Source organism: Dermacentor albipictus, unplaced genomic scaffold (genome assembly GCF_038994185.2).
Source record: "Dermacentor albipictus isolate Rhodes 1998 colony unplaced genomic scaffold, USDA_Dalb.pri_finalv2 scaffold_18, whole genome shotgun sequence".
In the NCBI taxonomy this organism is placed as follows: domain Eukaryota; kingdom Metazoa; phylum Arthropoda; class Arachnida; order Ixodida; family Ixodidae; genus Dermacentor; species Dermacentor albipictus.
Genome location: NW_027225572.1, coordinates 3,929,882 through 3,946,949, shown reverse-complemented (window position 1 = coordinate 3,946,949; position 17,068 = coordinate 3,929,882). Strand labels below are relative to the sequence as shown.

Sequence of the window (17,068 nt, the reverse complement as noted above, 5' to 3'; positions counted from 1 at the left end):
CGGCGTCTCTGTATTACCATCATAAAATGGTAAATCAGCTCACTGTCTGATTGATTGGCGTAGGGAGTAAAACAAAACATAAGAGCGCACGCTCGTGCGCGGCCAACCTAAGGCAACCACGAAGCATCTGAGCGGCAGGCGCTATCAAATATTTGTGATACACTGGCATCGTTCTTACGCATTTCAAGTCTAGTATGCTTGAAATTACCATATGTCTACGCTAGCCTTGCTGCATGAGGCCCATGGCGCTGCTCAACACAGCGATCACTGCAGTTGGGGAGGCAGCACGATGCATATATAAGCTGTGTGCTTGGGCATTGCCTTTTTGGTCTGTATACAGCCATAATATATGAGAGGGTTCGCATAAAAAGAATGCGATGGCTATTTTTGAGTGCAAAATTTCTGTAATACGTGTGAGTACGCAGTAGAGAACTGAACGAACACAACCGAAAAAAAAAATTCGGTTATCATCCCCCTTCTCTAAAAAGCAAGAGAAAACGGGCTAACACCGCACAACGTGTATAAATATATAACCGCTGATGCCGTATGCTTGGACCATTCGCTATATAGAACAAAGATATCTGTAATCCAGCACCTACTACTGCTTAGGACGCTCGCGCAATTCGTAAACGGTTGCTTTGCTGGAGAAGCTTAATTCAGACTATAAGGTATGTTGCTATTACTAGCCAAAACTATTTTATTCATGGGTGGAAATCTCATCCATCCAGCCAAGTAGCCACGAAATGTAATCTTCAGAGAACAGTTTGGACGCTTGTCAAAGTATAACATCACAGCTCCTATCGTAGCAGAACGGTACCCACGCTGTTACGATCTTAGCGTATGTTTCATGGCTCGTAAACCGCAGCTTAGAAATAGAGGATAATACTGCAATAAGGTCACATTAGTGATTGGAACATTCGGAAATACACAATTGATCTCCGAGGCTAATTTTAGGCTCAAATATGCGCGCGAACATCGCGCTGCGTGTTCCGTCCCCCTCAACGCTCAGCAGAAATTCCGGCCATGAGGCCTTAAACCACTTTAGCACGTCTCACAGAACCGTTTACCACGTAAAAGACGCACTTCATACTAAACAGACCGCACGACCGCGAAAACAAACACCAGAACCTACCGCCGAGCGTATACCTGCCACGCAAAAAAACGCTTTCACCCAAGCCAGTATGGCGCTGCTCATAGGCGGCGCCACTGCGTTCACAATATGGCGGCGCCTACGAAAAAAACGGTCTATAGAACCTGCATTCCGCCAACAGGTGTTTTCTTGCCTGTTTGGTATGGCACGATTTTGCTAGCGATCTCGTAGGTAAAACATTGTCGGTGCCGAACACGTGCCAGTTTTTCATATTCCGGTTTTTCCATATTCGAGGGATGTCAGCTTCCCTGCATAAACGCTCGTGCGGCGTGAACGGTGCACCAATCACGAGGCGGCTCGTTAGACTCCTCGTGGTAGCTCGCCTGCTAAGTTTTCGTTTTGGTAGAAATGCAGGTTCCAAAATGAAACATATTTTGCAAAGGCAGTTTTTTATTTGCTTTACCTTTCTTTCACGGAAGCGTAGTGAATAGCCCAAATAGGCCAACAATTTAACTCGCTGTTCCATCAGATGCCTAGCGCAATGTTGGCGACGGCAAAGTGACCGTCGCCACGATCGATGAAGTGTGCGCGCGCCTACAACGTCGTCTTCAGCGCACATCCTTGCGCCGCGCACGCGGTTCAGCTTCGCCCCAGTGCTTTTCGGAGCTAAAGTCGAGCGAACCTTACCATTTACTACCAGAGCCCATAGTCAAGTAGACGGCAGCACAATCTGTATGCGGAAAACAGATAATGTCGTCTTTCTCGAATATGTGGAAACAGAGGCAACACATCATTGATATGCATTTGCTCCGCAGCAGATCAAGTGCTTTCCGCAAAATTTATGCATGGAACGCCCGTGCATTTGGCGCAGTATATGTGGACGCATATTTCAATACTAGTGCTCGTCTCTGGATTTGCACTAAGCACACATGGCCTCACGCATTGATGCCCTTCCGCTCCTAATTTCAGTGAGCGCCAAAGTTATTGCGTAAAAATATAATAGTCAAGTTTAACAAATTTAGGAGCCTGTTTGCGAATATCAGAAACGCTTTTCGTTTCTTGTGTGTGCCGCTGGCCATTAAACTTGGGCAGCAATAGCTATTGTATTTTTTTTTCTAATCACATTTTTTGAGCCGTTGTAAACATTTATCCCTTAAAGAGCCGATAGGTCTCATGAGATGGTTAGCTCGATGATCGCCATCGAATATTTTCAGTTCCTTGCTGTTTTCCGCTCCATGGCAGCAAACGAAGCAGTGCATGCGCAGCAGTGAACCTCAACCTCAGTCTTGAGGTCAAAGCTGAGGTGAGGTCGACGCTAATGCGCCGGTACTGAGCTGAGAAGACCGCTTGTGCTCGAAGAGAAATTTGCATTTGCGAGTTCAAAAGCGACCCCCTGTGTAGTTCCTAATCCTTTTGCGATATCTGGCTTTGAATACACATGCACCGAAGTACTTCAATGGGACAGTATTTACTGTCTTGGCATTTAAATGAATTGGCGGCTTCGTTATCTGTTAAAGCCACAGGGAGGCGCAGCGGCGGCAACGAAGTGCCTCCACGAGGAGAGCGCCTCTGTCGTTTCTTGAGCGCAGCCTGACGCAGTGGTCGTATGTTCGATGTAGAACAGCGCAGCGGCGCCCATAGCGGGCGATGGTTTGGTGGCGAGAATACCAAGAAAAGCAGAGAAGCTAGACGTGAAAGTGCCAATCAAGAGAAAAATCAAGGATGCCAAGTTCGAATGGGAAGCGCCAAAAATACAGACAGGCGCAATATAATGCTGAAAGAGGAGGGGTTATAATAGGCTAACAGGTGAGGCAGCAACCTATGTAAGCCAGTAAAAGGAACAAATAAACAATGAGTAAGAAAATACAAGCAGAAACCAGGAACAGTGGTCTGTGGCATAAAAAAGGTGCAAGAAAAAAAATGTCAGAGGTCGCCGGCGGAAAAAAGAGCGTGCCGGCGAGCTGCTTCGTGACCCAGGAAGAGCCATCTTGACAGGGCGGCAATTTTGCCACAAGTGCGTGCCATTTTCGGACCGCTGTTGAACAGCACTGCCCGATAGGTTTCCTGCAGCTAAACCACTGGCTGAATGCGTCTTTCTAGAATTCCTTGCTGTGGCTTGAGATTTTCTCCAATATTGAAGCGCGAGAAGTTCGTGATGACCCTATTCAGCTACCGGAGTGACTCGCTGTTGCTTCAAGAGCTTTCAACGCAGCACCAGCGTTCACCGCGTCCGGCGGAAGCCAGTGCTCTTGTTCTCGCAGAGAAAGCTTAAGTGCTACGCAAGCGGCGATCGCAGACGGCCGTGAGGGACATGTGACGGAAATTCCAGACCAGCCCGTTTTTCATCGTCGGCCCCGTAAAAAAAAAAATGCCTTGGATTTTCTTTCCATAAACTCCTCAGTTAAAACGAGATGAGCTGTGGCATCAGTTCTAATTAGTGATACATCGGGAAAGAATTTGTTATTGAACCGCTCAAGACGAACGAAGAAGAAGAAAAGAAACAACTCATAAAACGCCAGCTACAGCGGCACACGTGTCCCGGCCGCCAACGAAGTAACGATTACCACGGTGAAGTTTGACTACCGACTTCCTAAATAATTAAAGAGAGGCGCTTTCGTTTAAGTCGCATGGCTCAGTGAAAGGTCGCGCCCCGGAGTTGTTGAAGGAGGCCGTGAATGCAAACTGAACCACCAAACCAAGTGGAAGAGGCCTTGGATATCGCGACACATGCAATGATGGCTGCGTCATTATCTTCGCTGGGGCACTTTAAGAAAGACTGATGCCTTGGCTTGTGACCCGCAGAATTGGAAGAAAGTACACACCATGGCGCATCGAGAGCGAAAGCTGCGGGACATCTCCTCCTGCTGGCAGCGTAATCTGTCGAGCAGCGCGGGGAACAAATCGCGACCCCTGGTGGTCAACCACCCATTTGTAATCTTCTTCCGGCGGGGCGCTGGAATGAGGGCAAGGCCGCCGGTTCATCCGAAGCGTTTTGGAGATATCGTGGCGATTGGCTGACCACCTCCCCCCCTGGGGGTCAGCGAAGAGCCACGAACACGGAAAGCGTGCGCCTCAGTCACGAACACGAAGGCACGAACTCGCGGCAGGCGCTCGCCGTTCGGAATTGGGTCGAGACAAGTAGTGCTACGCGTCACGAGTGGCAGGTCGACGAGGCGGACGGTGCCCACGAATTTCGGCCGATTCCGTTGGGCGTGTATGGTATCGTCACTTATGAAAAAAACAGACCTCTCCACAGGAGATCATGAAAACCAATTCATCGAATAGCAGCATCGCCGCAACATTTTTTGCAATTTACAACCAATACATGCTGCGCCAATACATGCTGCGTTCTTTTTTTTCCGTTTCTCCTAGCAAAAGGGCCTCAAGCAGGTAGCTCTGGGGTCTCTGCCGTAGCAAAGATTCGCGAACCAGCTTTCACGTGAATTAGCTTAGTACTTTTGATGAGACCAGCGTGTACAACTTTCGTTTCTTAGCACTCCAATCAAAAGTTTCACGATTTTATTGTGCCCAATGCTTACAGGCTAAGCCCACGTTCCGTGTAGTTAATACAAATTGGAGCTCAGTAGCCCACGTATGTGCCTATACATCAACGCGGTCCGACTTGCTGCATTAAAAGCTGTTCGTATCACAGTGCCTTTCGGGATGTCAGAAGGAAGTCACTCTGGCACTTTTGCAACAAACGTAGTCAATGCTCAAAAGAAAAAAAAAGCCAGAACGTGCGTAGAACGTTACTGCCGCTGAGCAACACAACTCCATCAACACTGAAAGTTTATGTGGGCACAAGTGGGGCAAAGCTTCGTGTCTTTGCCTGCTTCTTTTGTCAGGGCGTGTGCCGAACCATTGAGGCCAGGAGCCGTCACCAAAGGAGTATGCGCATGCATAAGCGCTATTGAATAGCGCCAAGTGATTGATGCTCCAATGTCCATTGTAACGAATGGTCGCATCGATGGTGCGCTCCAGCCTGCAGCAACGACGCCGCCCTTTGCAGTGCGGGAGCTGCCGCCATCTTTTGCCAGCCATGATGCGAAACAATGAGACCGCTTTGCACGCAGGCTCTCTTGGGCGCGCACAATGGCAGCCACGGCGTCTCCTGCGGAGCGCTTTCTTCGCCGAAGAGCTCATGTTGCAGGCACTCGCGTGATCAGCAAAACACATTGTTCTAGCGGCGCCCAATTCTGCAGGGACCCTCAAGAAGGTAGTTTCATCTGTTGAAATATTTCTCCAAGGCTCGATCCAGTCGCCGCAAAAGGTTAGCCTTAAATAGAGAAAATAACAGGAAAAGGTGGATTTCGCGCCGAACCACTGCCCTCGCCCGTTTGTGTCAAGTTACGTATTTATAAAAGCTTTTGCGCGTATTGAACGATTCGGTTGAGAAAAGGTTGTCAAAACTAAGCTTGGTGAGTCTTTCGTAACTGCAAAATGCAATTTAATCCTCCTTTAAATATAAGATAGGCGCAAGTAGACGCAGTCCAAGTGCCACGAGTGTATGCTACGAGGGCATGACAATAAATGGCAGTATTTTTAATTCCAGCGCTCTTATTTGGCGCATGCAACCACTCTCTCCCAGAAGTTACCATTCCAGTTTAACTTGACACTGCGCTTAAGCGTCCCTTTAAGTGTGCGTTTTCTTCATGGTAATTGAGCCCCAACTTTTTTTTCTCAGTATACATACACCGTGGCGTGCACTGCATTGATCTTCCCAGATTTCTCGCTAGTGTGAGCCTCTGGACGGCCAGTTCTCGCCCCCTGCTAACCTGGTGGTGCGCGTCTTCTATACCGAAGGCGCATTCAAGTTCAAGCCAACTGGCAGGCCGCCTCGCTAGCTGTGGCGGTTCTAGTTAAGCAAATTTATTTCACCAGCCCAGTCACGAAAGTGTGCGGCGACCTGCGCGCACCCCACTTGAGCCGACGAGTGCCGAATTATTTCGCGTCCCGACAGAGCAGCAGCTCTTGCTTGATGTCGTCGACGCGTTTCCGATGCAGATAAAAAGGAGGAAAGAATCCCAAAGGATTGCTCTAGACAAGAAGAGAATGGTCACTCTGATGTAGCGCATGGTATTTTACAGGCTAATGAGTATGAGCTAATTCGCACAACACAGAATGGGTCAAAATGAGTGCTAGCCTCACGTTTGCTTATGCATTGTTATGCCGTTTACCCTACTGTAATCGCAGCCTCGAAACTATTCATGGGGCTGTTCATAGACTGCGTAGGAGCATCTCTAAGCAACTCTAATGCTAAAATGTGTCGTTTCCTTATGCGACCTACTCATAATTTTTTCAGCTACCCGCTGTCATCGGTGCTTGTGAGGGTGCCGCGCACCTTCGTCTACAAATAAGAACTTGTGGCGAAAAGCAATGCATGACGGTTTGCTACATAGTCGCCACGCATGCAGGAGTTTTTATCATAGCCGAATGCATGAACGGCATGCTGCCAGCTTCAGTGACGATCGCGCCTCCTCTAAACGTTCGAAGCTCCTTCTGAGTTCCTTGGGGTCGTTTCTTCAATAATACGTTTACAATGCTACAGACATAACCTCCAAGCAGGAGACGGCTACGACGTGAACACAGTTAAACTGAGCATACGAAAATCTTCGAAGAAGACGAAAAATAACAACAGGGTAAACAGGAACAAATCAGACCGGCGTTGACAATCAACAAAAATTGCCTAACGATTATCTAACGCGTTGGTTCGTGCAGATTTGGGAACCGACTGGACTCGAAATTTTCCCAAGTAAAATTGGCGAAAAACATTCATCTGGTGAGTTTGCTCCCATCGGCTAGTGACTTCAAGATAACAGCTTGCAGCATTTCAGTTGTAGAAGCGATTGGTTGAAAGCGCCCGTAAACCTGATGAACATGTAATGCTCGACTTCTAGTATTTGAGTACCGTGGAGATGCAGAACCATACTGGCTTATTCAAGCAAGGCTCTACTGTCTAAGCTACTGACCGTAGTAAAGATATGATCTAGCCAAATTTATGTAGCGAAAACGCCAGCCTTCTCCTGGCTGTAGAGTTCCTATTCAGATTCGGATGTATTTCAGTAGATTGCATGCAATGTTTACACAATTCATGAAGGGTAGTTTCTGTATTTGACACCCAGGAAACGCCAAGTTTAATTAGTTATTCTTACGTTTATTTATTTCAAGACCCTTAACGCCCGCGACGCATTACATAGGGGGATTACTTTAGAATCAAAAGGTTCAACAAGATTACAAATATCAAAGAAAATGACAAAATATGATAAGCACAATAAAAATGGAGCGTTTACAAATCAAAGCAAGAGAGTACTTACAATGTCCAGCTCACAATCAAGAAAGAGGTATAGTATATCAAATATTATTTCCATGCGCATTGACGGAATTAGGGTTGCTGAATGCCGACTTGATCCAGATGTATCAGCAATTCTGTCTTAAAGGATGATACATCAGTGAGGGTATAGCTGTTTGTTCCGACAGATCATTCCCCTGACACAAATGGTGGATTCTGATATTCCAATGTTCTTGCGAAAATTGGTTCTACATTAAGACGATGATCTCTGCGTGAAGAGATGTGATGCGCCGGAATAATATTCCTAGTAGCAAAACCTGTATTGCTGTGATACATCGAGTGAAAAAATGACAAACGAGATATGCTGAGTCGTGTGTCAAGCTTATAGAGATTAAGTGTTTGCTTGAACACCGATACGCTTTGATAAGATGAACATGCAGATGAAATGAACTTGGCTACCTTGTTCTGCATAGAATAAAGTTGGCCTGAAATGCCAACGCTACATGGATGCCATGTTGTCGACGCGTATCGTAATGTTGACCTAATTAGTGGCACGCATCTCTGTTTCGGCACTGGCAGCCGACAGAGGGCGCTTCAAAAGGCATAATTGTTTTTTACAACATTTATTTGTTATATGCTGCGTGTGAACGTTCCACGTTAGATCAGGGGAGAAGTGCGCATCCAGGTACTTAAATGACTGTGTTTTACGATTATGCCGTTGCTTATCAAATAGGTATTCGCAGGAGCATCAGCGAGCGTAGAAAACGTCAGTAGCCTTGTTTCGTCGATGTTTATCTCCGTTTGCCACACTCATGTAGGTAGATTCTATCAACCTGTAGGAGCATTGCGTCAAGCGGGTTATTTTAGTGTGGTAGGTAGCTGGGCGAGTCATAATATGTAATTATATTGAAGGTTTGTTATTTATCTGTATATCACACAGTAGTCTGCGAAAGGTCACTAGAAACTGTGTTGTTAGCTATGCAATCAATGCAAATTAAAGAGAGAAGCGGCCCTAACACTGACCTCTGTGTCACGCCTGATATTACTGCAGTAGAGCTAGAAATGCGCTCTCAAATCTTGACATGTTTAAAGTGACTGCGCAAGAATTCTTCAATCCAAAGCGCGGTATTATCTTCAGCTTGCAGCTCATGAACCTTCTTATTGTTCCCAGGGGCACGCAATCAAAAGCTTTCAAGAAATCTACAAATATGAGATCAAGGCAGGGCAAAACACGCAAGGAGTCATGAAGGTCAGTTACCAGGTGAAATAACTCTGTTTGAAAGGACTTTTTGTATCTCAATCCGTGATTGCTGATCAAGCAGCAGACTGTTTCCGTTTAGGTGGTACATGATGTGCGTGTAACTGGTAGTCCTAACAGTTTACAGCACGCTGATATAAGCGAAATTGGTGCATAATTGTTGGGGCTCGTGATTTTGCCTGACTTGTATACCGGAATGCTGTGCTCTATTTTCCAGTCACCAGGACAACATGCCGACTCCAAGGACTGCAGTGTTGGTGCTAATGAAGCATGCGACACGTTAGTCGCTTACTGCTGGTACCACCCGGGCTACAATAATCTGCGGCAGTCTCTCGATGGCGCGCGCTACACCGTACTCGTTTATTAAAATTGATCGCAATTGGTGAAGTATTATTGCGTCAACGTCGTCGGGTAACGCGCTTAGCGGAGCCTCGTGTGTAAATACTTGCGGAAAATGTTAAATATTTCGCGTATAGCTTCGAATAATAGCACATCACCATTTTCACCCTCTCGCGCAGGTGTCTTAAATTCAGACTTGGGATTATTGCATTGCCAAAATTTTCCTGGTTTAGCCTTCAGTAAATTGGCCAAAGTTTGGCTAAAATACCGGTATTTACCTGCTATAATTAAAGCCAAAGCCTTAATCGAAGTCCCTTTATAGTTTTCGTAGTCCCGGTTTGCGTTTTTTTGCTTGGCTCTGTGGTATACTCATTACTTTCTAGTTATACACTTCTTTACCTCTTTAGCGAACCAAGGAGCATCGTCGCTCTTTTAATTGTCAACTTCTGTATAAAGGCACACTCATTTTTTTTTAGTTTGTCACGAAAAAGCAGCCAGTTTTGACTGACTGTACGGGTGAGGTAGGTACTTCCATGGATCAGGACAAATTCCTGCAGCATACTTTTCATTCTACCACGGTCGGCTCTAGAGTAGTTCTTTTCTCGTAGCATAGTTGTCAATTTATCAAGAGTCGGAGCTGGATGAACGCTGTGCACTGCTTTACGGTCGCTTAGCTCTTATAGCACGCGAGTTTGAGAATTAACAAAGAGATTTGTCAGCAACAGGTCTAATATAATACTGTCTCGTGTCGGGTTTTTGGCAAGCTGATTAAGGCGTACGTACTCAATACGTGTGGCAACCTGAAAGAGCGATTTTCTGAGGAATCGACGCACCATGAGAGAGTAAAGATTAGGACGCTGACACAAAATTCGTATCAACTTCAACTATAGTGCCACATCTACACAGTTGACAAGTGTTGTTTTCAAAGCATTGTGTTAAATAAGGAGTGAATCGTGTAGTTTATTTTCTTCCGCCATAACAACCGTTAAATCAATGTTAACGCATTATCGTCAAGCTTACTTATAGCCTATCGCACAGATTGTAGTTGTAAGTAATTAAATAATAAACACACTTTTTCGTAGCATCTCAATTTTCCTAGTCTTGTTAGCTTGACTACATAGTGGTTTTGCTTCCCGACCGTGTGTCTTCGATCAATTCATCACCATACTTGGAGAGGAACAGGCTGGGACAGGCACTGCTTTGCTAGCCACTTAATAATTTTGCTGTCACGCGCATTATTTCCTGCTAGAAGCCGATTTCAGTGTGCAAGTTTCACGAGAAAGGCCCTTGATGATAAGCATAGACCTTTTTCTGTACTTTGAAATTTTATATAGCAGCCAATAACCGCAGTTCCCTTTCACAAACTATGCAATGGCATTTCGTGTATGCTCAAAGTGCTTGCTCGTTCTCAAAGACCGCGTGGCGGTTGGTTTTAAAGCGACACCCTCTTGGTCACGGGGTTCATCGTGGCCTCGCGGAGCGAAAAAGAGAGAATGAATCGTGTGGCCGGTACGAGATGAAACCACGATCGCGCTTTCCGTCGAGGCGATCACGGTGTGCGTATAGCACGAGAACCCGCATCAGTTGCCTCTACGACCGAGACGCGGGAGCAAATAAAACGAGCCCAATTGATGGAATTTCTTTAACCGCTAAGCTTCCCTTCACATAGATTCCAACATGTGCGTTGGATATGAATAATTTTTATGTCTATCATGGCGAAATATTTTCGTTGGCTACATGAACATGCCAGAACATGAACAGAAATCGTGCCACGCTAAAGTACAGAAATTAAAGATCACATCATTATTCTCCGCCACCACTCCCTCTCACGAGGCCGATTAAGATTTCGATGCACTTCTCTTCAGTAAAATACCACACATTGTTACATTAAACTTTCGTACGTAAGTGCCACAAGGTATAAAATTATCAAGACTTCTTTAATAGATTGAGATAATTAGGCACCATTTTAATATTATTGACAAAAGGAGTGGGAACAAGAATAAGAAAACGACAGTGACGACGTGACACCCTGCGTTGAGAGGGAGGAGCTATGTATTGTGTGATATATCCTTGATATATCTGAAAATCCAAGATACCTTTTTTCCTAGTCGCCATGGAAAGCCCTGCAGCAAAGTTAAATGTAATAACTCGACTGGCATCTCTGAATGGACCGTCAATGAGGTGACTCAAATGCCTAATGTTTTATTCTAGTATACCTGCATTTACCAGAAGATCTGGCAACGTTATCTGCAAGAATTAAAATGTGAGCACTGCCTGGGTCTCCTCAAGCAACACTAAACTCCTCCCAAATAACTTGTGCCTCATACCATACATATATAAAACAAAAAACTTCCCTATCAACGAATAGCTACTATTGAGGCGCGACCTTTTCCAGGGGTGCGCTAAATGATTATCCTTAAAGCCTCATTTCATTCTTTGTGCGAAACATTCCTGCTATAGGAAGTTCCAAAATATCACATGCCTTCGAGGAGGGGCTCGATGTTTTCCTCCCTTAAATGCCCAGCATACATTAACACATCTAGCATCCTAAAGTTTTCAAGAAATGAAGCATAACTCATAAAACTGTCCGGATGTGCTGCGAGGAAAAAATAATCATACCAATAATTCAACACATTCTGCATGTGCTTTCCTTTGGCACTGGTGGGTTAAGGTCAACGGCATCGACGTGGATGCGTCCATTGATAGGTATGTAATGTAGGATTCATGTGCAAACTCAAGTAAGCACAATCCGGACCCATACAAATACAGCTTTCCTTATTGATAGATAAATGCTACACAAAAAAAGAACTAAGGAACGAAAACTTGCACAGACTACACAGCATCGATCTCAGCCTTTCCACAGAGCCGGGACGCGAGCCCGGAGCATGGTTGTCAAAAAAGTTGCCCTCAATGCTGCGTTGCGAAAGCGACCGCTCAAAGGCTGCGAGCACCTTGTGGATGACACCCGAGTGAAAGCGTGACCCCTGCTGGCCGCATTGTTGCAACCTTTTGTGGATTCGCAGCAGCCGAGCCGCGGCGTGACCGGGAAGAGGCCGACGCGGGCTTTCCTTCCTGCCGCGAAGTTTTCCTGGCCGCACGAGCTGCGAGAAATCCCGCGCATGTGAGCTGCTGCTGTGGCGTTTTCTTTTTTGGACGGGCTCCGCGCACTGGCCTCATTACAGCATGTAGAGCCGTTTTTCTGCGTTGTCAAAGCAAACGCTAGTTAAGCATTTCGCGGTGGCCAAACTCGGGGAAGGCGGGACACCAGTCACTCGGCTCCCCCGAGCAAAAGAGGCCACGAGTCGAGATTGAACGCTCGAAGGAATCTCAGCTCGCTCAAGACGAACGACTGTTATTCAAGCGTCGTGACTGTCACCCTGTTCCGCGGCAGACATGTGACCTCTCCTGGCCATTGCGCAAGGGAACAGCTCAGCGATGGGGGCATAGGCGACTGGATAACTCCAGCGCCACGTTCGCTTTATAGCGTGGCGCTTGTCTGCTAGTAACAGGCATTGGCGGAACTTCGCCATTGCGGTCCGGCTTCTTATGCGGCACTAATAGTTTCGGGCTCGGCTGTCTGTATGGTCGCGGGGGTAAGAGTTGGACGATCGTGCTAGCTCACTGCGCCTGCGCGTAGGCCTTGAAAAATTGCAGCTTTGTGAGCAAGAAAATAAAAATTTGAAAGTGAATGCGCCAGCCATCATACCTCAGGGCAACATAAGCATTTTACGATTTTCTAAGAAGTCGCAGAAAGGAACATGCGTTACACCAATAAACCTATGACTTAAAGGTGTCCTTCCCAGCGGCACGCTCAATGAAGGAGCTTTTAGGAACTCGCAATCAAAGCTTATGCAGTAACGCATGAACTGAGTGATTTATCAAGCAGTTCGCACCCCTACCTTATTACCTTATTTTGTGCCATAATGGTCAGTGGCGTGAAAGTAAACGAAAAAAAAAGAAAGCAAGGTGTGGGCTTCAAAATTTCCTTTACCTTATCAATGTTCCATAGGAATATTCACTGTAGGCTAAAACCAAATATAATAAAAACAGTAGTGATGACAGCAACACGACAAACTTGATATCACTCGAATAGATAAAAACAATTTATCACACCCCATCACGAAACAATGCAGGGACATCACGCAGCAATTTACGACATACGTAGCGGGTCTGTGAACCACCGGTTTTCAAATGTACGAATGTATTTCGAGAATGAAGCATCTTGACCTTTGCAGGCGCAATATAAATTTGAGCAAATCTGCCGCCGCTAAGCAGGGAATGAAGAGAAGGTTGCACTCTTTCTGTAGATTGACTTCTTTATTGTGAAAACAGCACTAGACTAATCCGATGATTTCTTCCATTGAACGTGCGTGGTGGTAATAGCAATCAGAACGAAACAACGCTGCTAAAACAATGTGGCTGCAACGTTGCTAATAATGCTCGACTTACACAGCTTAGTTGCTGCCATGCATGGCGTGCGCCTTGCGTGCAATGACTATGGTTATCAGGTAGACGAACTTGGTAGCAATTATTAGGTATGAAATAAAATGAAAGGTCAGAAAGCTCTTCTAAGGAGATGTAAGAAGATGGGATGGAAGAAGAGGCAAATGAAAGTAAATAAGAATCTCTGGTTGAACCGTGTATGCCGCTGCAAAGATGGCAAAATAATGGCAACAGGGCCATACCTACTGAATCTTCATACTGAGATTAATAAACGCTTCAGCATTCGGCATCCTCGCAGGTTTTCGCATAAGTTTCCTCTATTCTGTTTCGAATGATGCCTTTACGTGCACTGACAGCGCTTTGGAAGGCCGAATCATTGACGTGCATTATTCTCTTTTCGTTTTGCAGTAACAATAAAGAAACCGCGAAGCATCAAGCATACGAGGCGCACCAGTTTCTGCCGTCCAAGTGAGGAGCAAGACTTGTGCTCTGCCGTGAAGCGTACTATCCCGGGGACAAAAGCGATCTGCTGCCCACCGCATAGAGGCAGCGCACAACAGGCAAATGAATTGACAATGGTTCACAGACACGGTTAAGAGCACAGCGGCCTGCAGAGAAGCGGCTTGCGCGAAGCCGCTCCTCTCGCACTCGAGCGGGACCACGGGCGAGCACGGAGCGGCACCAGTCGCCCGTGGTGCTGCCGGCGGCGCTCACCTTCATCGTTGCTGGACGCGGAGATCAGACGCGCATCGGCAGCGAAGACGCGCACATGCACAGGAGCGTGCGTATCCCGGGCTCCGCGCTGTCGGAATGTGCGACGCTCTCCGGAGCCAACTGTCGCTTTAATACCTCCGCCGGGCCAAAGGTGACAGCCCTCACCTGAGTGAGGATGCGCCCCCCACAAGACGCCGATCTAGGTCAGACAATATGGGACGAAAGTGAGCGCGCCGGGGAGGGGGGCGCTTTCTCCTCCGCGCCACCACGCTAATCACGGCTTTTGTCGCCGGCCTGACGACGCCTCTCGGAAGAACATCCATTGTGCGGCACTTTCCGTCCTTGCCAATCTCCAAGGGTCACGTGTGACGGGGCGACCGATCCCCGGCAATTAACCGTGTGCCCGCGGACAAGTCGTTCTACAGGGTTCACCGCCCTGCCGGCGGACGACATCGGGCTCCTTTCGCACCTTTTCGCCACGCGTACGGTTCGGCTCGCGCGCGTGCGAGGAAGCGCAGCCGGCGCGTCCCATTCGAGCTCGAAAGGAATCATGCACGCTGTGCTGCGCGACCGTGCGTCGGCGAACAGGTACGTGGCACGTGTTCGAGCAGTTTCGGCCTGTTTGATTCGTCGATTGCTGAACAAGCGATAAAATGCGCATCTTACTGCAAAAAGTGGGCGGTATATGAGCATCGTCGACATTACAGTAGATGATCCTGTCGCCATTGAAGCGCGCGCCTTCCAAGTTTCGCATCGCCACCGCAATGGTTCTCTTGTATGTCTTGGGAAGCGGCCAAGTCGATCAGTTCATTACAAAGAAAATGACATTTTTAAAGTAAGAAATGTCGCATTATCCAATTCAAACAAATAACATTTGGCCCGAGTCGCCGTGCGTCGCAGCTTTGTTACGAGGGAAAACAACTTATCGTATGCAGGCAAAAAATATCAGTAATAAACACCCAGAACTAGCAAGCAATGGTCGGGCGGGCGTTCGTTCCAGTGACGGGATGACCATTTTGCGAGTTTAGCGCACCGCCTTCCCACAGCAGCTGTGCCGGTCGTAAAACCACCACGTGACACGACGGGGTAATATTCGAAAGGATTGCGTGATTTGGTCATAGCCGCAGGATATAGGGGGACTGCGGCCCAGTGTCGCCGCGTGCGAGCAATGCTCTTGATGCAGAATAATTTACGCGCTCGAAGCTATCAGGTGCCCGGAATAGTTGCGTTATGTTAAAATTCGCAATAATGGAAACAGCGTCTTTGTTGACGAGGATCTATGTATTGGACGATCTCGCAATCAACGTTGCTCGTATACGTTGGGTATAATATCGTAACCACCTAACCTATAACACCAGCCTGGAAATGTTTCAACCCCGGGCGTGCGTAGTCATTAACAATAAAATTCCCGTGCGTAATCGGTGCGCTAACACCAACGCCGCCGTCTGGCAAACTCTCAGGAATGGCTCACGTCCGGGCGCGCCAATTCGCCGGCAGCCGAAGATCTCGACCACTGTCATACTGCTACATTTAAAGTAGTTCGTGATCACTACAGATACTCAATGCTACCATCTCCTAATTGTCATATTTCAAAGACCGTTTGACTTACTTTTCACTTGATATCAATGAAGCTATACTCTGTGAAAACACGAGTACATCCTATTGAGCGCGCCACTAGTGATCACTAATAATTCAGCGTTATACAATTAGCAACGATCAGCAAAGCGATATTCATTGGCAGTTTGATTACTACCAATGACGACGTGCACAACTGAAAGCTGCACTGTCTCATCAAAATATGTGTAATTCATACTAGTCACTTAAGCATATCAATTTGTAGTAGGCGTAATTATGACATTTCATTTGGCATCCATGCTGTGTGAAGCAGACCTGAACATAGTAAATCAGTAACTAGCCATCACTAGTGACTGAGCCATAATGATTAGTTGTATTATGGGGTTATTTGATGATTGATTGAGAGGTGATTTGAGGCGTAATGATGATGTCGTGTTTAATTGAAGGCTACCGATAACGTAGTAGAAAAAGGTAAGCACATTAACTATAGAGACCAAAGACTACTAGTGCTTAGTGGTTACCATTAAATCACTGTTTGATGTTTCCGTTGATAGCCATGGGAACATTGTGCGTGCGTTATTAACTCTCTAACAATCTCGTGGTGACATTTCTTCTCACTTCTTTAGCGAATTGCCGTCTACTGCGCCACCCTCACTAGAATTGGAGGTTGAACAATATTGCGTGGCACTTGGAAGAAATATAGTAGCAAAACTTGTAGGCACAAGGCTTATTGTTTTCAAATTAAGCCAAGTTATCGGAATTGTTTGTGACAATTTCAGGCATCAGTGGCAATAACGCTACGATATAGCCCAAGTACTGTGCAAACCTCTGCCGAATGCTTACACTTCGACTCGACAAACATAAAGCATTCAAAAGGGCAGTTGGGAGCAGTATAGCAGAGGTCCTCATAAATATTGTGATGCTTTTTTCGCTATTATACATAATGGCAACTATTCAAAAGAAAACGTATACCCATTAGCCCCGAGAACGAACTACAGGGGCGCTACGAGCGCCGCTCGCGTGACGTCAGGGCAAGGACTCGCGCCTCTCGTCTGCTACAGTTCGGGCGGTGTCCGGACGCATTCTGCGGTGTTTTCGTTTGCTCGCCCTCGTTCTCTCTGCTTGTGTACTTATGGCGGTCGTCTCAAATATATTTTCACGACGTCTTCATTTGCGAAAATTTATTCAAAGAGCTTATTTCTTAGACTACAATGCAGCTCTCGAAGGCAACGCTACAGTGCCAGCCAAAGGAGCGCAGACCAGCCCATTGCGGGTTTTTCAATCGACAACCGCAAAAATATAGAAAATAAGAATCCAGTTATGATACCATACCTGCCGCCGTGCAACAAGTATGTCACAG

The 17,068-nt window shown here is 46.6% G+C and overlaps 1 protein-coding gene across 31 annotated transcripts in view; it reads right to left on the bottom strand.

Annotated features, from left to right (window-relative positions):
* LOC135908732 (nascent polypeptide-associated complex subunit alpha, muscle-specific form-like) overlaps positions 1 to 14,790 on the bottom strand; it is a 236,484-nt gene extending 221,694 nt beyond the window's left edge. For all 31 annotated transcript variants that reach the window (XM_070529168.1, XM_065440583.1, XM_070529173.1 and 28 more), the window contains exon 1: positions 14,134 to 14,790. In XM_070529168.1, the coding sequence (XP_070385269.1) occupies positions 14,134 to 14,139 (6 nt within the window). In that variant the 5' untranslated portion in view covers positions 14,140 to 14,790. The remainder of the gene's footprint in view (positions 1 to 14,133) is intronic.
* Between the last annotated feature and the right edge of the window lie 2,278 nt (positions 14,791 to 17,068).